At 42.3% G+C, this 23012-nt stretch overlaps 1 protein-coding gene across 2 annotated transcripts in view; it reads right to left on the minus strand.

Annotated features, from left to right (window-relative positions):
* The window catches only part of LOC136577222 (uncharacterized), a 45668-nt gene extending 24591 nt beyond the window's left edge, over positions 1-21077 (minus strand). The window contains exons 1-5 of one of the 2 annotated variants that reach the window (XM_066577028.1): positions 20861-21077; positions 16257-16305; positions 8735-8842; positions 7963-8025; positions 1824-1886 (exon numbers count right to left, since the gene is read on the minus strand). In XM_066577028.1, coding sequence (XP_066433125.1) covers positions 1824-1886; positions 7963-8020 — 121 coding nt within the window. In that variant the 5' untranslated portion in view covers positions 8021-8025; positions 8735-8842; positions 16257-16305; positions 20861-21077. The remainder of the gene's footprint in view (positions 1-1823; positions 1887-7962; positions 8026-8734; positions 8843-16256; positions 16306-20860) is intronic. The other variant, XM_066577026.1, reaches the window with a different exon arrangement.
* Between the last annotated feature and the right edge of the window lie 1935 nt (positions 21078-23012).

A 23012-nucleotide genomic window follows, 5' to 3' on the forward strand; every position in this document is an offset into this window, starting at 1 on the left:
GGTCTATGTTGTACTGCATCATTTTCTTTCATTTGTCTGATAAGCTGTATCTTCTTGTCTTCAGCCTTATCACATCTCTGCACATCTCTCTCACACTGCGCCCTCACAGCTTGTATGTTAACTTCCCAGTGCCGCTCGGCATTCCCTGGGACTGGCAACCCATCCTCAAACTGAACCTTCACTTTTCCTACTTGTAGATTCAAGGCGCTCTTTAATTCCCGTACATTCTCTGTAACATCCACCGTTGAGTGAACAAGTCCTCCATTGCATCGCTTAACTGCTTGTTATAACCTTCCGATTTAATTCTCATTTCAGGTGATTTTTCTAACTTGCATTTCAAGACAAGTGCTTTGCAGGAGCCTCTGCTCCAGCACCATACTGGTCAGCCACCTCACTATCTATCTTCTTCAGCAGGTCACAATCTTTTGCATCTTCCCCATTGTCTCTTTCTTCTCCATCATCTGATGGCTATCATTCACAAGTTACCGCCCATCTCTGTTTTTTTGCCCCTAATTTCTACCCCATTGCTCAGTCAGGGCCTCACCTGTTTGAATGATGGCAGCTTCAATGTCCCTTCAGGAGTTTTACACCTTTGTGTGACCTCTTATGGTAAGCTTCCATTCCACCAACTTTCTCCCTTAAATACTTCTGGCATCGTCCCAGCAGGGAACACTTTTCCTCCAACATGTGACGCTCTAGAGTAAACACTTAGCTCCCGGAGATGTTTTCTGCACAACTTTCTTGAAGTCTTTTCACTCTCTGCAGAGGATACATTCATTTCTGATCAGTTGAGGAACGGCCCGAGAACCCTTCAATGGCCTCTTCCTCACCTTCCCTGTCTATGTTCAGGAACTCTTGCTGTGTCTTCAGGCTATGTTCACACTCATTCATTGAGAGTGCGTCTTGCACAGCTTCTGTGTTTTCACTCTCCACCAGGACTGTGTTCCCTATACAGAGAACTGTTCCCCTCTAAATGGTCTCCACACATAAGACAGTGAGAACCACTAACACTCTCCCAGTTACTTCATCTTCCTCTAGTTGTGCTGTGCTGAATTTTAACTTTTTTTTTTTTTCCACAACTAGAGCATCTTTACTTCTGCTTCCTGCAATTTCACTGGTGAGTTCATCTCTTTCCTGTTGTGCTTGTCTTCTGAAACACTCAACCCATATGCAGGAAGAGCTTGCCGCGGCAATCTCTACTTTCATGTGCTGGTTGGCTACCATCATGTCTGTCAGTTTTCTCTGCAACTTCTGGACTTCAGCCTCTTTACACTTCATCAAACCCTGAGAACCATTCATTTACTTTTTTTCCTGCTTTCTTTTAACTGAGACACCTCATCCTGCCATTGTTTCTTTATCGCTGACACCTGAGCCTTAAGTGTTGTAATCTGGTCCACCAGGTTTCTCTTATTTTCAGCATCTTCCCCTAACTGCTTGAGGAACACATTTCTCTCATCTTGCATCGGCTGTGACAGCTGTGGCAGAGGATTCCTTTATCCCTGCGGTCTCCGCAGGGGTGGAGTGATTCCCTGCCATAGCTGTGACAGCGGAGTGCAATGTACTCCCTATGTTTCATTGGGGCTAGCGCTGCTGCCGCTGGCCCCATTGTTTGCAATGGGTGATATCGCCCATTCTTCTTTGCGATGCGAGATTACAGTGAAAACATCGCTAATGAGAATGAACCCAGTGAAAATCATTGGTATTATTATCATGCGTTTTCACTCACTCTCGCATGGCAAGGCTATTTTATAGCAAGTGGTGTCCACCCTTACCTGCTTAAGTGATAGTTGTGGAGATTGTATGCTCGCCTACTTTTCACTTACTTGGAGCTGGTGGCGGTGACTCATGGGAAATGTTCATACTGTTACACTCATTGTTCCCTGTTCCTGTTAGATATAATAGGCAGCGGAGTTAATAGCGGTGCATTTTATATACTGGCATGCAGTCAGTTTTATGTGTATTTTGTTTGTATGTTGTAAGAATCTGTGTGTACATGGTGTTTACTGTATCAACATGTATGAATCTGTGTGTAGATACAGTCCACACCATGTACACACAGATTCATACATGTATATACAGAACACACCATATACACACAGACTCATACATGTATATACAGAAAACACCATGTACACACAGATTCATACATGTTGATACAGTAAACACCATGTTCATATATAAATCTGTACATGGTGTGTCCTCTATCTACATGTATAGATGTGTGTACATGGTGTGTTCTGTATATACATGTATAAGTCTGTGTGTACATGGTGTGTTCTGTATCTACATGTATGAGTCTGTGTGTAAATGGTGTGTTCTGTATCTACATGTATGAATCTATGTGTACATGGTGTGTACTGTATCTACATGCAAGAGTCTGTGTGTACATGGTTTGTATGGTATCTACATGTATGGATGTGTGTACATGGTGTGTATTGTATCTACATGTATGAGTCCGTGTGTACATGGTGTGTACAGTATCTACATGTATGAGTCTGTGTGCACATGGCGTGTACTGCATATACATGTATGAGTCTGTTTATATGATGTGTACTGTATATACATGCATGAGTCTGTGTGTACATGGTGTGTCCTCTATCTACATGTATAGATGTGTGTACATGGTGTGTTCTGTATATACATGTATGAGTCTGGGTGTACATGGTGTGTACTGTATATAAATGTATGACTGTGTGTACATGGTGTGTTCTGTATCTACATGTATGAGTCTGTGTACATGGTGTGTTCTGTATATACATGTATGAGTCTGTGTGTACATGGTGTGTATTGTATCTACATGCAAGAGTCTGTGTGTACATGGTGTGTATGGTATCTACATGTATGGATGTGTGTACATGGTGTGTATTGTATCTACATGTATGGATGTGTGTACATGGTGTGTATTGTATCTACATGTATGAGTCCGTGTGTACATGGTGTGTACAGTATCTACATGTATGAGTCTGTTTGTACATGGTGTGTACTGTATATACATGTATGAGTCTGTGTATATGGTGTGTACTGTATCTACATGCATGAGTCTGTGTGTACATGGTGTGTATTGTATCTACATGTATGAGTCTGTGTGTACATGCTGTGTATTGCATCTACATGCATGAGGCTGTGTGTACATGGTGTGTACTGTATCTACATGTATGAGTCTGTGTTTACATGGTGTGTATTGTATCTACATGTATGGATGTGTGTACATGGTGTGTTCTGTATCTACATGTATAAATCTGTGTGTACATGGTGTGTTCTGTATCTACATGTATGAGTCTGTGTGTACATGGTGTGTTCTGTATATACATGTATGAGTCTGTGTGTACATGGTGTGTATTGTATCTACATGCAAGAGTCTGTGTGTACATGGTGGGTACAGTGTATGCATGTATGAGTCTGTGTGTACATGGTGTGAACTGTATCTGCATGTATGAGTCTGTGTGTATATGGTGTGTTCTGTATATACATGCATGAGTTTGTGCGTACATGAAGTGTACTGTATCTGCATGTATTAGTCTGTGTACATGGTGTGTACTGTATATACATGTATGAGTCTGTGTGTACGTGGTGTGGACTGTGTATGAGTCTGTGTGTACATGGTGTGTTCTGTATATACATGTATGAGTCTGTGTGTACATGGTGGGTACTGTATCTGCATGTATGAGTCTGTGTGTACATGGTGGGTACAGTGTATGCATGTATGAGTCTGTGTGTACATGGTGTGTACTGTATCTGCATGTATGAGTGTGTGTACATGGTGTGTATTGCATCTACATGCATGAGGCTGTGTGTACATGGTGTGTACTGTATCTACATGTATGAGTCTGTGTGTACATGGTGTGTACTGTATATACATGTAGCAGCCTGTGTGTACATAGTGTGTACTGTATCTACATGCAATAGTCTGTGTACATTGTGTGTATGGTATCTACATGTATGGATGTGTGTACATGGTGTGTATTGTATCTACATGTATGAGTCTGTGTGTACATGGTATGTACAGTATCTACATGTATGAATCTGTGTGTACATGGTGTGTTCTGTATATACATGTATGAGTCTGTGTGTACATGGTGGGTACTGTGTATGCATGTATGAGTGTGTGTACATGGTGTGTACTGTATCTACATGTATGAGTGTGTACATGGTGTGTTTTGTATCTACATGTAAGAGTCTGTGTGTACATGGTGTGTACGGTATCTACATGTATGAATCTGTGTGTACATGGTGTGTTCTGTATATACATGTATGAGACTGTGTGTACATGGTGTGTACTGTATCTACATGTATGAGTCAGTGTGTACATGGTGTGTACTGTATCTACATTTATGGATGTGTGTACATGGTTTGTTCTGCATCTACATGTATGAATCTGTTTGTACATGGTGTGTTCTTTATCTACGTGTATGAGTCTGTGTGTACATGGTGTGTTCTGTATCTACGTGTACGAGTCTGTGTGTACATGGTGCGTTCTGTATCTACATGTATGAGTCCGTGTGTACATGGTGTTTTCTGTATATACATGTATGAGTCTGTGTGTACATCGTGTGTACTGTATCTACATGTATGAGTCTGTGTACATGGTGTGTACTGTATCTACATGTATCAGTCTGTGTGTACATGGTGTGTATTGCATGTACATGCATGCGGCTGTGTGTACATGAGGTGAACTGTATCTGCATGTATGAGTCTGTGTGTACATGGCGTATTCTGTATCTACATGTATGAGTCCATGTGTACATGGTGTGTTCTGTATGAGTCTGTATGTATGAGTCTGTGTGTACATGGTGTGTACTGTATCTGCATGTATGAGTCTGTGTGTACATGGTGTGTACTGTATCTGCATGTATGAGTCTGTGTGTACATGGTGTATATTGCATCAACATGCATGAGGCTGTGTGTACATGGTGTGTTCTGTATATACATGTATGAGTCTGTGTGTACATGGTGTGTACTGTATCTACATGTATGAGTCTGTGTACATGGTGTGTACTGTATCTACATGTATCAGTCTGTGTGTACATGGTGTGTATTGCATGTACATGCATGCGGCTGTGTGTACATGAGGTGAACTGTATCTGCATGTATGAGTCTGTGTGTACATGGCGTGTATTGCATCTACATGTATGAGCCTGTGTGTACATGGTGTGTTCTGTATCTACATGTGTGAGTCCATGTGTACATGGTGTGTTCTGTATGAGTCTGTATGTATGAGTCTGTGTGTACATGGTGTGTACTGTATCTGCATGTATGAGTCTGTGTGTACATGGTGTATATTGCATCAACATGCATGAGGCTGTGTGTATATGGTGTGTTCTGTATATACATGTATGAGTCTGTGTGTACATGGTGTATACTGTATCAACATGTATGAGTCTGTGTGTACATGGTGTGTACTGTATCTACATGTATGAGTCTGTGTACATGGTGTTTACTGTATCTACATATGAGTCTGTGTACATGGGGTGTACTGTATCTGCATGTATGAGTGTGTGTACATGGTGTGTTCTGCATCTACATGTATGAGTCTGTGTGTGCATGGTGTGTTCTGTATCTACATGCATGAGCATGTGTGTGCATGGTGTGTTCTGTATCTACATGCATGAGCATGTGTGTACATGGTGTGTACTGTATCTGCATGTATGAGTCTGTGTGTACATGGTGTGTACTGTATCTACATGCAAGAGTCTGTGTGTACATGGTGTGTACGGTATCTACATGTATGGATGTGTGTACGTGGTGTGAACTGCATCTACATGCATGAGGCTGTGTGTACATGGAGTGTACTGTATCTACATGTATGAGTCAGTGTGTACTGAATCTACATGTATGGATGTGTGTACACGGTGTGTTCTGTATATACATGTATGAGTCTGTGTGTACATGGAGTGTACTGTATCTGCATGTATGAGTTTGTGTGTACATGGTGGGTACTGTGTACGCATGTATGAGTCTGTGTGTACATGGTCTGTTCTGTATCTGCATGTATGAGTGTGTGTACATGGTGTGTACTGTATCTGCATGAGTCTGTGTGTACATGGTGTGTACTGTATCTACATGTATGAGTCTGTGTGTACATGGTGTGTACTGTATATACATGTATCAGCCTGTGTGTACATAGCGTGTACTGTATCTACATGCAAGAGTCTGTGTGTACATGGTGTGTATGGTATCTACATGTATGGATGTGTGTACATGGTGTGTATTGTATCTACATGTATGAGTCTGTGTGTACATGGTGTGTATTGCGTCTACATGCATGAGGCTGTGTGTACATGGTGTGTACTGTATCTACATGTATGAGTCCATGTGTACATGGTGTGTTCTGTATATACATGTATGAGTCTGTGTTTACATGGTGTGTACTGTATCTGCATGTATGAGTGTGTGTACATGGTGTGTACTGTATCTACATGTATGAGTCTGTGTACATGGTGTATACTGTATCTACATGTGTGAGTGTATGTACATGGTGTGGACTGTATCTACATGTATCAGTCTGTGTGTAAATGGTGTGTATTGCATCTACATGCATGTGGCTGTGTATACATGGTGTGAACTGTATCTGCATGTATGAATCTGTGTACATGGTGTGTACTGTATCTACATGTATGAGTCTGTGTGTACATGGTGTGTACTGTATCTACATGTATGAGTCTGTGTGTACATGGTGTGTACTGTATCTGCATGTATGAGTGTGTGTACATGGTGTGTACTGTATCTACATGCATGAGGCTGTGTGAACATGGTGTGAACTGTATCTGCATGAGTGTGTGTACATGGTGTGATCTGTATCTACATGTATGAGTCTGTGTGTACATGGTGTGTACTGTATATATATTGTAGTTGTATAAGTCTGTGTCTACTGTAGATATATGTATGGGCTCTTAAACAGATGAGCATACATGCACAACTATGGTCGCCGCTACAGAGCGTGGTTTTGCATTTATTTTTTTTGGGACTATTCAAACTCACGAATTTGAAAAAAACAAAAGCCTCAAGATAGGTCCTGCTCTATCCCACTATATGATGCCGATGTACGTCCTGCAGCGTCGGGGTATGTATGAAGAGAGGTCGCGGGCTGTTTATTACAGCTGACACCGCGGGCAATAGCTTCAATCTGACAGCAGGTAGATAGCAGGGAGCTGTGCGGGTGTCTTGGCAGCCAGGGGCCTTCTCAGAAAACCAAGGGCTGCCTTAGCAAACTGCCTATCATGCCGTCCCCATGGGGTGCCTTAATAGACTGCCTGTCAGATCGCAGTATGATGTAATGCTTTTGCATTACATCATACTGCAGAAGCGATCAAAGCATCGCATGTTGTGGTCCCCCAGGGGAACTAAAAAAGAAAGTAAGAATCACAGCAATAAAGTTTTACTAATGATAAAAGAAAAAAATAATACGTGTTTAAATAAGCCCCCTTTTGCCATATGTATAATAAAAAAATCTAAATCATAATACAAGTACTACAGAAAAAAAAACACTATACAAGTTCGGTATGCTAGTAATCGTACTGACCCATAGAATAAATTTATCAGGTCATTTTTGTTGCAATTTATGCGCCGTAGAAACAGGACGCACCGAAAGATGGTGGAATGTCGTTTTTTTTATCGTTCTACTACACTTAGAATTTTTTTTACGTCTTTCAGTACATTAAATGGTACATTAAATAGCATCATTGAAAAATACAACTCGTCCCGCAAAAAACAAGCCCTCATACAGCGACATTGATGGATAAATAAAGGAGGTACCATTTTTTTAAAAGGGGGGAGGAAGAAACGAAAATGGAAAGAAAAAAAATAGGGGGGGGGGGGCGCATTATTAAGGGGTTAATGGGCAAGAATACCGATAATGAAAATGAAACAATTGAAATCAACGGGTTCATTTCATACCGTTAAATCAGGTCCATCTGTTTAAGCCCTCACTGTAGTTTTTATCAGCCTCCCTCCAGTATGACTTACCTGCAGCTGACGGCTGTGGCTTGGGGGAAGTCCTCTTAGGTTTCCAGCAACGGAGCATTTTTCCTGTTTGATATAATAGACAGCAGAGTAAATAACAGTGCATTATATACTGGCATGCAGTCAGCTGTATGTGTACCTCTGCATGTACATATATGTATTTTTATATGTATGTGCTTTAATCCGTGCGCACATGATTGTGGTATAAATCTGTGTGTATGCTGTATGAGTCTGTGTGCAAATGGTGTGTACTTGTATGAATGGTGTATCCTGTATACACATGCATGAATCTATGAGTACATGGTGTATACTGTATTTAGACATGGACACAGACTCATACATGTGTACACCTGGTGTGATACAGTAGGAATCTGTGTGTACATGCCTACTTTTCAGAAAAATTATACTTGAGCCGGCTACCTGAACCATACAGGGATTGAACTTGCAACCTTCAGGTCGTGAGCGAGAGCTTAGGACTGCGTACTGCCACCTAAACACTTTGCGCCACACGAGGCCCACATAGTGGGTTGTGGAATTTTGTATGTACATGTGTGTTTTTCCGTGCACATATATTTTTCTATGTGTGAATTTTTGAGTATTATGTACGGAATCACCAAAGCAGTAGGGATATATACCTTGAAGAATTCACCAATAACCCATAAAATATAGCTACGCAACACAAAATGTTTCAAGAACTTCTAAATCTGCTTGGTTAGGTGATTATTTAGAGTATCATTTCGTATTTAGAGCAGATATCTAATATAAAAAAGCTTACACGGCTCTCTCTGTTTGTCTGTCTTTGTCTGGCTCTCTCTGTTTGTCTGTCTGTCTCTGTCTCTCTCACTGTCTGTGTTTCTCACTTTCTGTTTCTCTCCGTTTGTCTCTGTAAAACAGAAAAAGTCACAGCGGCACTAACAAAATACCACAGTAGTGGGAGGTAACTGAAATTAGGATGCAGAGCTTCACCAGAAGAAGACCAGACTCCAATGGTCCTGCTTAGTCCATGTAGTGTCATTTAGCAAAAGTGAGCAGCATTACGAGTGTCTTCAATAAAAGTGCATCCATATGATGCCTCTTTATTAACTCCATAGTAGACAAATAGCAACTAGTTCTGTTTGTCTCTGTCTGTTTCTGTATGTCTATCTCTCTCTGTCCCTCCTTCTGTCTCTGTATCGCTCTGTGTTTGTCTCTTTTGTTCTCTTTCTGTCTGTCTCTCACTCTCTATCGCTCTCATTCTGTCTCTCTATCACTCTCATTCTGTCTGTCTCGCTATCATTCTTGTCCTGTCTATCACTTTCTATTGATATGTTTCTCTATTTGTCTCACTACCCCTCTCTGTTTACTGCTCTCTCTGTCTCTACGCCCTGTATCTCCGTGTTTCTCTACCACTCTCTCTGTGTCTGTTCCTCTCTGTATCGCTATCTCTGTCTACCATACTCTGTCTGTCTCTCTATCGCTCTCTTTTTGTCTATCACTCTCTCTGTTTCTCTGTCTCTCTATCACTCTCTCTGTCTGTTTCTCTCTGTATTGCTATATCTGTCTGTCGTTCTCTGTCTGTCTCTATCGCTCTTTCTGTCTATTGCTCTCTATTGCTAGCTCTCTATTTGCCTCTCTATCGCTCTCTATGTTTATCGTTCTCTGTCTCTCTATCGCTCTCTGTTTCTCTATTGCTCTCTCTTTCTGTCTATCACTCTCTCTATCACTTTCTCTCTGTGTTTCTTTGTCACTCTTTCACTCTCTGTCTCTCTATCCTTATCTCTATCTATCTCTATCACTCTTTTCTCACTGTCCCTCTCTTTATCGCTCTGTCTTACTATCTCTTTCTGTCTATCGCTTTCTCTGTTTCTCTCTCTTTCGCTCTGTCTGTTTCTCTCTGTCTCTCTGTCTCTCTATTCGTCTTTCGCTCACTGCCTCTCTCTCCATTGCTCTCTCACTCTGTCTGTCTCTATTGCTTTCGCTGTCTCTCTATCGCTGTCTCTCTATCGCTGTCTCTCTCTCGCTCTTGGTTGGGCAGTGTATGGTGCAGCTTAGCAGTGTGTCCTGTATTCCAGTGCATCCCTGAAGCACAGCAGCGCCACCCATAGACTTAACATTGTAACATCCAACCTGCCTGACAGTCCCTGAATGTATTAAACTCACATTTGATAATTTTACGGCAGCAGTGAGCATGTGTGTCATGTAATAACACCAACATCAGGCACCAAAGTTACAGCAAAGGAGACAAAGTGTGGGGCAAGAAAAAGCATGTAGGCTTATTTATATTAGATGAAAATAAGCTTAAAGAGGCCGTGCAAAAGACTAGGACAATTGGCATACAATTAGAGGGCGACTCTCTACACTGGTCTAAAGCCCCATTTACACGCAAAGATGATTGCTCAAGATTCACTCAAACGATGGCTTGAATGACAGTTTGAGAGATCATTTTGCATAAACAACTAGTAGGCATTAATGCACATTAGTAGCTTTTTAGCTTCATTTGCGCGCAAATTAGCCTGCTTTCACTGTATGCAGATAACAGCAGGTGGTCTGTTATCTGCATACAGCCCCTTTGTTCTCCTGGGGGACTGCAGCTGAAAACAATGTTATCAGCGCTCCCGTGGAGAATCACAGCATGCGGTCCCTGCTATCAGCTGGTCGGTCGAATGATGGATTTTATGCTGAACTAAAAATCATCATTCAGCAGAAAACCAAATGACGGTAGTATTTACACGCAACGATTATCGCTCAAAAGACATCGTTTGAACAAATTTTGAGCGATACCCGTTGAGTGTAAATGGGGCTTTATACACCCTAGTATGAGGGTTTATTTCTACTGTAATCAACCAGTAATATCATTTATGGCTTTTGATTTCCATTGTGATATAGAGACTGGTAGGCCTGGCTATAGTGTCAGGCTCAGCCGTATCGTCACCCATGTTGTGCCACTGTTACCCCGTTCAGGCCTTGGGTAGTGAGAATGCAGTATGTGTCCAGTTTTCCCCCCACCGATTGCTGACTCTTGCCTGTTGATATTTGCGTTTAGAAGGCCATTGTTTGACCTTCTTCTGGACAAGAGCCTTTATGTGTGTAAATAACCCCGTCCTTTCTTTTGTCCACTTGCTTGTTTGGTGTAGCATTACCATGAGTGACCACGTTGTATGTCCATGTACTTGTTAATGAAGATCATTCACCTAGCATATGGCTTCTCACAGACACGCCGAAGCCAAAATTCAGATTAGGGAAACCTCTTTTAATAAGAGTTATTAGTTGTGTGAAGGTCCTAGCCCGATCTGAATTATATTTTCATTTCACAGTGGTGACTTGAATTAAAAAATATAATTTTTATTTTGAACTTTTTAAAAATGCACATATAGGGGCACAACACATAAAACAACAAAAACAAAAAAAGTAAGTAAGGGGCGTGGTAAATACCATCCAACCACACCGTCACTAAAGATGGGCATCCAATTGTGCTGTGTGTGTGGGTGTTTGTGTGATCTGGTCACCGGCGACCACGAAGTTTTTTTGTCCTGCTTAAAGCCGGTAATGTATGAGGCAGGGGTATATTGGTACTTGGGGTTTGTAAGATTATCCCCAGTTGTTTTGGTCTTTTTTATTTATAAAGCCCACACACCGTAGATGGATGCAATTTTTAGTTAATGAACGTTCGTTTCTTCACAATTCTTTTTTGCCCCCCCCCCCCTTTTTTTCAAAGGAGGGTAGAGGTACCTGACCAATTCCTAAATGGATAGTCGGAATTGGCCTTGGCCGTAGGGATCATCTCCCGAGGTTGCTAGATATGTATGATGCCAACCTCCAGAGAGAGTCTCCCGGTTAGTATAGGACGGCCTCGCCTCTATAGATAAGGGTCGTAGTGTAAATACTTGACCCAAGCGTATTCGAATTTCCCTTTTTAGTATGCTGATTCTCGTATTTAATTGCTCGACGCGTTTCACCACTTCAATTCTCGTGGATCATCAGGAGCATTATAAATCGGGATTGAGTAGAGACAGTATAGATGATATCATGAGGTCACCAATAGACCAACTGATAAAGAAACGAATATCTTAATTTTTGGAGGCTGATTTGGGTCATTAGGATACGCTATCTCTGGCAAATCTCAAATTATTGCTTTTGTCAATAAGAGAAATTTGAGTATCGAACTTTCTACCCAGACTAGACCCGATCCTTTGAGAAACCTGCTGCATGAACAGGCCCTCCAAAAATTAAGATATTCGTTTCTTTATCAATTGGTCTATTGGTGACCTCATGATATCATCTATACTGTCTCTACTCAATCCCGATTTATAATGCTCCTGATGATCCACGAGAATTGAAGTGGTGAAACGCGTCGAGCAATTAAATACGAGAATCAGCATACTAAAAAGGGAAATTCGAATACGCTTGGGTCAAGTATTTACACTACGACCCTTATCTATAGAGGCGAGGCCGTCCTATACTAACCGGGAGACTCTCTCTGGAGGTTGGCATCATACATATTTAGCAACCTCGGGAGATGATCCCTACGGCCAAGGCCAATTCCGACTATCCATTTAGGAATTGGTCAGGTACCTCTACCCTCCTTTGAAAAAAAGGGGGGGGGGGCGGCAAAAAAGAATTGTGAAGAAACGAACGTTCAAATCACTAAAAATTGCATCCATCTACGGTGTGTGGGCTTTATAAATAAAAAAGACCAAAACAACTGGGGATAATCTTACAAACCCCAAGTACCAATATACCCCTGCCTCATACATTACCGGCTTTAAGCAGGACAAAAAAACTTTGTGGTCGCCGGTGACCAGATCACACAAACACCCACACACACAGCACAATTGGATGCCCATCTTTAGTGACGGTGTGGTTGGATGGTATTTACCACGCCCCTTACTTACTTTTTTTGTTTTTGTTGTTTTATGTGTTGTGCCCCTATATGTGCATTTTTAAAAAGTTCAAAATAAAAATTATATTTTTTAATTCAAGTCACCACTGTGAAAGGGCTACTCAAGTTAAATTTGGAGACTTTTTGCTCTGCCTACTCTGTGAAATATTGTGAAGTATACTGTGAAGTATACTCACTAAGGCACATTACTCGAGCGAGTAGTGCCTTAGCCGAGTATCTCCCCGCTCGTCTCTAAAGATTCGGGGGCCGGCGCCGGTGAAAGGTGAGTTGCGGCAGGGGGCAGTGGGAAGGGGGGGGGAAGAGAGGGAGAGAGAGATCTCCCCTCTGTTCCTCCCCTCTCTCCCCCGCCGTTCCCCGCCCCCTGCCGGCCCCCGAATCTTTAGAGACGAGCGGGGAGATACTCGGCTAAGGCACTACTCGCTCGAGTAATGTGCCTTAGTGAGTATACTCGCTCATCTCTAGTGTCATGCTTAGTATGGCTGGATAGTTAAAATCATAAGCAGAAATATGCCAGGCACAAATTGCCAATCGGAAGATCGCCTGTGGAGATATAGGAAAAATGGGGAATTATGATTTTTCCACAAGGGATGCATGCCACGCCTCCTGAATGACATCAGAGGGGGAAGGTGTGTCCTGAGGGAAACTTTAAAAAAGCTGAGGTGTCAGAATAAATGTTGTCAGGCTTCAGAGTTAGGCCTTGGCATAAGGCTGTTCTGTTTTGCTTCAGTGACTCAGAACCTTGAGCCTTATATCCCAAATGTGGTATCTTTCTTTTATTTTCTTTCTGTTTATTTTAAAACACTGCTAGTTTCTGTATACCTGTATACGCTCACACTCCCACGTGACAACCTTTTTGTATATTCTTTGTGTGTGTGTGTGTGTGTATATATATATATATACTTATCTGGTGTAGATACTGAATAGTGAAGATGTGACTATTCGGCTCCCTCACTAATCCTGGAAATGGGGGCGTTCATTTGCTGGACCCCCCCCCCCCCCCACACACATTCATGAAACATCATCTGGATATGACAGAACTGTTTAATAGAAACCATTTAAAAAAGCATTGAGCATTATTTTTTCCTAAGAGGACTTAGAAGCAGTTGGGTATTTTTTACAGTCTCTGGCAATAATCTGTAAAAAAAAATGTTGGACAGCACCGCCCCTCCCACCTCATGAATAATTCACTGCACTTAATGAGCTGTACCTTATTAAGTGTAGTGATAAAACCCGATAACATTCCCTATGTATAACGCAGACCATAGGTGTACAGCGTTATATATAGGGAACCATGTTACAAGTAGCGCCGCCGTTAATAGTGACATTACTTTTAATGCAGGAAAAGTGCTGCATGCAACATTATTTGATATACCAGTATATGAAATCAGTTGCAGCGCCGGCTTAACTTAGCAATGCTATAAATAAAATGGCTAATAAAAACTTTTTATCCAAAAAACTGAATTTGTGGACGCAGTTGTCCAATTGAGCTAACATTTTGCACAGGTCGTTTTTTTCGTTGATTGGAATAAGATAGAGAGTGGGAGCTAAACTTTTAGAAAGTTGAAAAATAAGGACCACCCTAATATATATTTGCACTGCTGGTCTTTTTTAGACTAAATCTGCGATTTATTAGTCAAGCCTTGTCCGTGATGCATCATTATTCAGACTGGAAATCCTGAAAAAATTGGTGATGTGGATAAGAACAAACCAAGGTACTGTCACCCTCAAAAAAAAGGGGGAATCTATAGCAGCACAATCCAGCTCTGATGGTGGGAGACAAAACTTTTACAAAGTCAAAATATACAGAGCTTACAGACCAAAAATGGCCCATAGCTTTTAGGACAATTACATACTAATTGATCTCTTTAAGCATTTTTTGCATGTTTTTCTGAAGTATAACTTTCACGGCTTCAGTTTCCTCTCCGTAGTAAATTATGTGTTTGATTTTAATTAATTATTTATTTTTGGAATTTTTACATCAGTAGCCATTCATATTATTGTTTGTTTAGTTTTTTTTATTTCACATCATATTCAGTCACCAGAGCGCTTTATCCCCTTAAGGACATGGCCTATTTTGGGTTTAAGGACGCAACATTTTTTTGTTGGATTTTCATCTCCTTTTTTCATAAGCCATAACATTTTTACTTTTCCGTCGACACGGCCATATTAGGGCTTGTTTTCTGCGTGGCGAACTGTAGTTTTTGGGTACATAGACTTTATTGTGAAACTTATTTTTTTATGATAACAGGGAGAGAAAACGCATCAATTCTGCCATAAATGTTTTAATTTTTTTTACATCATTAATCCTGCAGCATAAATGACACAATATATTTTTTCTGCGGGCCGGCTCGATTACAACAATACTAAAATTACTATAATTTTTTAAAGGTTTTTTTCACTTTTCTGCAATAAAAAACCTTTTTTGGAAATCTTTTCTTCTTTCTAAATCACTGCATTCAAAGTCCTATAACTTTTTAATTTTTTCATGGACAGAGCTCTGTGGGGGCTTATTTTTTCCAGACGAGCTGTAGCTTTTATTGGTACCATTTTGGGGTACATACATTTTTTAAAAATCACTTTTATTGCGTTTTTTGGGAGGCAAAATTCAAAAAATTGGCATTTTGCCTTTGTTGTTGTAGCGGTTTTTTTTTTTTTACACTTTTTGCCGTGCAGAATAAAAAGCCTGTGCAACTTATTGTACACGTTGTTACCAAATATGTGGGATTTTAATTTTTTTGTACATTTTTTATGCTAATATGAGAAAAAGCACCTTAAAAGGTTTTACATTTTTCTTTTTTGTATATTTTTGTTATCTTTTCTTTTTTTACACTATTTGTGTGCTTATGAGGGACTTACAGCACAGCACTGATGATCGCTATGATAAGGCATTGCAGGATTTCTCTCCTGCACTGCCTTATCGCTTATTACAGTGATCACAGGCGCTGGCAATACAGGACACCGGTATTTGGCGTCCTGTTGCCATGGCAACCAGCGGGGCTCTCTGTGATTATATTGCGAGAGCCTGGTAATTTCACAGAGGGAGCATGCTTCCTCTGTCAACCCTTCCCATACCGTGATCTACATAGATAGCGGCAGGAAAGGGGTTAACAGCGTTATGATCTCACGTTATCCCCAGGACGTAACTTACGCCCTGGAGTGGGAAGGGGTTAATGCCTCTGACACTTTGGAGTGCAAGGTGTGCGTTCCATCAATTGTTTTTACACCTGGATACCCTACCCCATTTTGGCACACCACATGCGCTCCACCGTAGGATCCTGCACCTGGACGCATAGCGCTGGTAAATGCTCATATTCACACCTTTTTACGTGCCAAAGCAACCGCAAGAGCAGCAACATGGTGAGCAAGAGAATATAATGAGATGCTAATGAGCAGACACCTGTCACAGGGATTTACTTACTCTTCTACTGATGAAAAGCAACAAAAATTTTTTGCAGCGGGAACGGAAACTGTGGAAAACACCAAATACGTCATTATAATTACCATCATTATTATCACAATAGCACCATTATTACCATCATTATCATCATCATCATCATCACTGTTATTATTATCCTGATCTCAGCTCTTTATAGTTTCTATTGTGTCATATAAACCCCAATTCCCAATTCGGTGTACAATGTAAATAAATGTAAAAAGACATAAAAAAATGCAATTTTTTGGAAATCGCATCTAACCACATTTAATTTACAATAGAACATATCAGACGGGGAAAGAGAGAATTATTTCCATCTCATTTTAAGAAATTACCTCATTTAGAAACTGATGGCAGCAACACATCTTAAAAAAGTTGGGCCAGGGTTAAACCCTTAGTGACGGCCCAATAGTCTTTTTACGTCCTGCTCCCCCAATCTCACCCCCATGGTGAGATTGGGGGAGCCGTGCAGGTGTCATGGCAGCCAGGGGCCTTCTGAAAGGCCACAGGCTGCCTATCAAGCCATCCCCGTGGGGTGGCTTGATAGACTGCCTGTCAAAAAACAGTATGACGCAATGCTATAACATTACGTCATACTGCAGGAGCGATCAAAGCATCGCTGGTTGTAGTCCTCTAGGAGGACTAAAAGAAAGTATAAAAATAAGATCAATAAAGTTTTAGTAATTATTAAAAAAAAAAAAAAAAAAAGTAATAAAAGTTTAAAAAAAAAACCCTTTTGCCATATTTGCAATAAAAAAATCAAAATAATAAACCAAAAATACGTGTTTGGTATCGCTGTGTCCGTAAATGTCTGATTTCTCAAAGTAATGTATTATTTACCCCGCACGGTGAACGTGGTCCAAAAAAAAAATAAAGAACCCCCGAAATGCACTTTTTTGGTCACCTTATCTCCAAGAAAAAATGTAATAAAAAGCGATCAAAAAGTCAATTGTATGCGAAAATGGTACCAACGGAAACAACAGGACGTACCGCACAAAATGAGCCCTCACACAACTATGGCAACAGAAAAATAAAAAAGTTATTGTGCACAGAAAATGGAGACAGAAAATAATTTTAAAAAATTAAATATCTTAAAAAAAAAAATACAAGTAGTACAGCAAAAAAAAACCATACAAGTTTGGTATCGTAGAATCATACTGACCCATAGAATAAAGTTATCAGGTCATTTTTGTTGCAGTTTGTGCGCCGTAGAAACAAGACGCACTGAAAGATGGCGAAATGTCGTTTTTTTTCTATTTCTCTCCGCTTAGAATTGTTAAAAAGTTTTTCAGTACATTATATGGTACAATAAATAGCACCATTGAAAAATACAACTCGTCCCGCAAAAAACAAGCCCTCATACAGCGACGTCGATGGATAAATAAAGGAGCTATGATTTTTTAAAAGGGAGGAGGAAGAAACGAAAATGGAAAAAAGCAAAAAAACTCCGTCACTAAAGGATTAAAAAAAGTCTGGAAAAGTAAGTGATGCTAATGAAAAATAGGTGAAGAGTCACTTGACTGTATATAAAAAGAGCATGTTAGAGAGGCAGAGTCTCTCAGAAGCCCAGATGGTCAGTGGTTCACCAATCTGTGAAAGACTGCGTCTAAAAATTGTGGAACAATTTCAGAAAAATGTTCTATAATGTAAAGTTGAGAAGACTTTGAATATTCGACCATCTACAGTACATAATATCAAAAGATTCGGAGAATCTGGGGAATTCATGTACACAAGGGACAATACGCCCAGAATAATTCTATAAAATCTGGGGGATTTGGTGTGGCTCATCAACCACAACCCACACGCAAAACGCATTTCAGCAAGTGGTGGACCAAATGTGGTCTTCGACCCTTCCACCTACACAGTATGGTGATCATATCCTGAACTCTACAAAGTACCCTTTCACATATGTCATGTTCTACAGCGTACACCGTGTTAAGTAATTGGAAGTGTTTTGTATCCTTGAACCATGCTACACTCAGGTTTGTTACGGAGTAATATGATTTGATATGTTCTTATATTCTCAATAAAACGAGTTTAAAAAAGCAAGGGACAAGACCGATGGTCAATACTGCATGCTTGAGATCTACGGGTCCTCAGGCGCCACTGAATTACAAACGGACATGATTGTGTAATGCGAATCACTGCATGGGCTCAGGAATGCTTCCACAAATCAAGATTGTGAGCATAGTTTGCAGTGCAATCCATAAATGTAAGGTAAAGCTAGAAGAAGCCATACATCAACAATATCCAGAAGTGCCGGCATCTTCTCTGGGCCAACGCTAAACTACATACTTCATCCATCACAGCTGCGCGGCTTCACGGAAGGGGGCTGAACTGGCCGCCTGCAATGGGACAACATTTCTCTCTCAAACTCCAGCGATCGGTCTCCTCACTTCCCAGATGTTTACAGACTGTTATAATAAGAGGGGATGCTACACAATGGTAGGCACGGCCCCGCCCCAACTTTTATGAGATGTGTTGCTGCCATCAATTTCTAAATAAGTTAGTTTTTTATGAGGTAATTTTTGTAAATTAAATAGAAAAATGTCCCCCTGTCACCTTCTGATAGGTTCTCTATGTTCTATAGTGAATAGTTAAATGAGATTTCCAAATTATTGTATTCTTTTTTTCTTTACATTTCTTTATACAGCATCCCAACTTTTTTGGAATTGGGGTTGTAATAGATGGACATACAATACAGTGCTACACGTATGATGGTGAATAGGGATGAGCGAGTATACTCGCTAAGGCACTACTTGCTCGAGTAATGTGCTTTAGACAAGTATCTCCCCGCTCGTCCCTGAAGATTCGGGGGCCGCCGCAGCTGATCGGTGAGTCGCGGCGGGGAGCAGGGGAGAGCGGGCGGGAGAGAGGGAGAGAGAGAGAGAGATCTCCCCTCCGTTCCTCCCCGCTCTCCCCCACAGCTCCCCGCCCCACGCCGGCCCCCGAATCTTCAGGGACGAGCTGGGAGATACTCGTCTAAGGCACATTACTAGAGCGAGTAGTGCCTTAGCGAGTATACTCACTCATCCCTAATGGTGAAACCTTTTTTTGATGGAACAGCCCCCCTCCCCTCCCATGCCACATCTCAGTTAGACAGTCTATGGACTCTAAGCAGCAGCGCCAGGCGATCGCTCTGGGCGGAGCCTTGTGTTTGTGGTTGCCTGGGTGACAATCTAAAGTACATAACTGTGACTCCCTGTAAGGAGTGGTGGCTGGGAAAAACATTACAACTCTTGTATCATCTGATAGACTTTGGGAGATTTCTCAGTTATCACTGAGAGCGCCTTGTCACCGACGCGGTGATGTGTTCAGGGAACCGCCAGTGAAAGAGCAAGAGCGCCAGGGGACGGGAAATGTAAGAACTGAGCGGGGTTTACTGCCTCAGACCAGGCAAGTGGCAGAATACGCGCTGTGCGGTAGACTTGGTGTATCGTGATGTACATGTCAGACTCTCGTCCTCCTGCCACATCATGGCTATATTACCTTAGACCAATATTTTGCACCTTAATTTTCTCACAATTTTGGGACATTTTAAGACTCTTGTGAGCCGCACTGCAATAAAAGGGGGCAGAGTGCTACTCCCCCATACTGCTAGTTAGGGAGTCAAAATCTTGTCTAAAGCGCCCCCCCTTGCTTCTATGAAGTCACATAAGGCGCTTCGTACCTTCCATGGGATAGGGAAACTATCATGGTGATCAGACAAAGAAAATATTGCTTCGAGAGGAAGCCTTCTGGGTTTTTAGTTTGGACACAGTTGTCCCTGAATGAAGTCTGTAATGTGAAGATGTACGGGTCGGGGAAACGATCAGCTATGGAATAGTTCACTGAAGCTTGGTTATCAGCGGTTAAAGGCAATTCTATCTGTTATATCAAATATAAGATGAGTTTAGTGAAACTGTATTGGGGTCGGTCATCAATAGTATATGGTGGGGGGCCTGCTGCTCAGGATTCCCGGCAGTGAGCTGATCGCTGCATGGCTGTCAGTGCAGCGGAGTCGGACTTTGTCATCGGGGACAGCAGCGGAAGTGCCCCAGCTGGCATCACCCCTAGTGAAATCAACAAGAATTAAAGCAGTTATTACACTTCTGCGTCTGACCTCGGTGTTGCCGGTGGAAGTGATGGAAGTGTGTTAGCCGCTTCACTCATGTAGATTTTAATGTGAGTCTAGTCACCTGAGACCCTTCCGCTGCCGCCCCCTATCATGTGATCACCTGGCATCTTGAGTGATTAACCCGAGGACCGGCGGTCATTATTAGTTTTTGCTGGAAAACCCCTTTAACCAGGTAACAGTGGGGCCGGATTCACACATCTGGAATTGCGCAGCTTATTGCGCACTATATGCAGTGAATAGAACCCATCGATTTCAGTGGACTCATTCACATGCTCTGTCTTGTGTGCAGCGCAAAAGCTCATTGAAATCAAAAGGCTTGTGTAACTGCACCGCGGATTCGCGTGAGACCGGCGTATTTGCGACTCAGACATTTGTTGTTGCTAAGATGATTACAGATTGACGTAAAATGATCTCATCATTTGCGCTGTAACACAGCATGTACACACGTCACGTATGGGATGAGAACACTGACCTGCGACGTCACCGTGGCGAAGCTGCGATCGCTGCCATCCCGGAATCTCGGCTCCTGCAGTTGCTGAGTCTTTTTACAACCCCCCTCTATGACTGCTGCAGGTTTTCGGGGGGCAGCGCACTCTGTTCTCTCTGGTAACGACTGATTTGGGTGGAGTAAGGAAGGAATTCTTCTTTCCCGTAATTTGCTTCGAAAGAAAAGTTCCTTTCACTTTCACTCTGTGAGCACAACAGAACTCTGCTGCATCGCCTTAAAGGGGAAGGACTGCAGAATGTGGAAACCTGATCCTGCTGTCTGCAGAACACACGCTGATAGAAACACGGCATCACAGGTTCTCATCACACCTCCATCATGTAAAACTAAAGAAGTTAAGCCATAAGAAGAACCCTGCGTTGGTTCGGAAGCTCGCATTAACATCATGTATTATTGTTGGCCATTAGAAGGTCTCATATCTACAAGATTACTTGGTTTCTCTCACTGAGAACAATCACACTCCCATCATGTGTGACGGGAGAATAGCGCAGCTCGCATCAACGGGGTCTGGAAGATGCTGCTGGTGTCTGTTGCATGGAAAAGCCAGCAGACCATTGTGGCTTTAGTTTACTATGGAAGATAGTGTGAATAAAAAGGGGGTCCGGGGCAGAGTACCCCTCTCCAAGATCGGGATCAGCTGATGGGTGTTGTAGTCTCTGGGGGATCAGGGAACTAGCTGTGTCAGAGTCCTCCAAGGGGAACCTGGCAACCACGTCATCCACCGTGTGGTGGCCAGCACTTGTAATTGCAGGTGCAGCTCCCATTAAAATCAATGGGAGCGCTACACAGGGGTTGGAGCAGTGGCTTCCACTTTGACCCCGGTGTATCTGGTGCGGACAGCTGGCACTACCTGGAAACCCCCTTTACATATAACATGAATCGTCCTCTTCTGTCAGCAAGATCTTGGTCATATGTGTGTTTGGAAAGCTAAGTGACTACAGGAGATATCATCCAACTTTCCAAGGATCCTGAATGGCAGCTGTTTGTGCCATGATTCGTCCCGTACTCCAGTGTCTGTGCATTGTAAGGCAGATTCATTTGTGACTGCAGGGAACCTATGTAGCACCCCCATATGAGATGTGGCCATATTGTTTGTCACCCAACTTTCTGAGGGTTCTGAACAGAAAACCTGAATATCTGTGCAGTAATACAAGCAGACCCTTTCTGCTAATTACATCCAGGGATTAAAGGAACAGACTTGCAAAAGCTGTAACTAGGCTCCAAACCCACCATGTGCCATTTATAATACAGGACTATGAGAGGTGCGCAGAACAAAACCGGAGACTTCGGGCGCTGCTGGTATTGGAAGGATGAGGCAGAGGAAGTGGGAGAAGACATTTATTGAGATAAAGCAATAAAGGTCATATGTGGCAGAGGGATTTTTGAGCCCCCCCCCCCCCCACATCATCAGGGCCCGGGTGTGACTGCTACTTCTGCACCCTCAAGCTGTTGCTGAAGCTCCACAGTTCTTAGTAAGAATCCTCTCAGTGGCTGGTAAGTGTCTCCTCAGTTATTAGTTAGGAATAGAGATGAGCGAACGTACTCGGTAAGGCCGATTTCGCAATCGAGCACCGCGATTTTCGAGTACTTAACTACTCGGGGGAAAAGTACTCGGGTGCGCTGTGGGTGAGCGGGGGGTTGCAGAGGGGAGTGGGGGGGGGAGGGAGAGAGAGAGAGCTCCCACCTGTTCCGCGCTGCTACCCCCCGCTCCACCACGCCATGCCACGCCCCCCGGCGCCCCCGAGTACTTTTCACCCGAGGAGTGAAGTACTCGAAAATCGCGGTGCTCGATTGCGAAATCGGCCTTAACGAGTACGTTTGCTCATCTCTAGTTAGGATCCATCCAATTGAAGATGAGTCCCACCAAGTGTTGATAAGCCCCCCAGTTGTGGATTAGTCCCCCCAAGTGTTGATAAGCCCTTTAGTTGAGGATGAATACCCATCTAGTTGTTGGTGAAGCTCCCTCAGTTGCTGATGAGTTTCCCCCAGTTAATGAGTCTCCGCTGGTTGGTGGTGAGGCTCCTCCTAGTTGTGAAGGCTTCATCCATCAGTTGATAAGGCCTCACCCAGTTGTTGATGAGTCCACCCAGTTCTTGGTGAATTTCCCCAAGCTTAGGGA

Source organism: Eleutherodactylus coqui, chromosome 8 (genome assembly GCF_035609145.1).
Source record: "Eleutherodactylus coqui strain aEleCoq1 chromosome 8, aEleCoq1.hap1, whole genome shotgun sequence".
Lineage (NCBI taxonomy): Eukaryota > Metazoa > Chordata > Amphibia > Anura > Eleutherodactylidae > Eleutherodactylus > Eleutherodactylus coqui.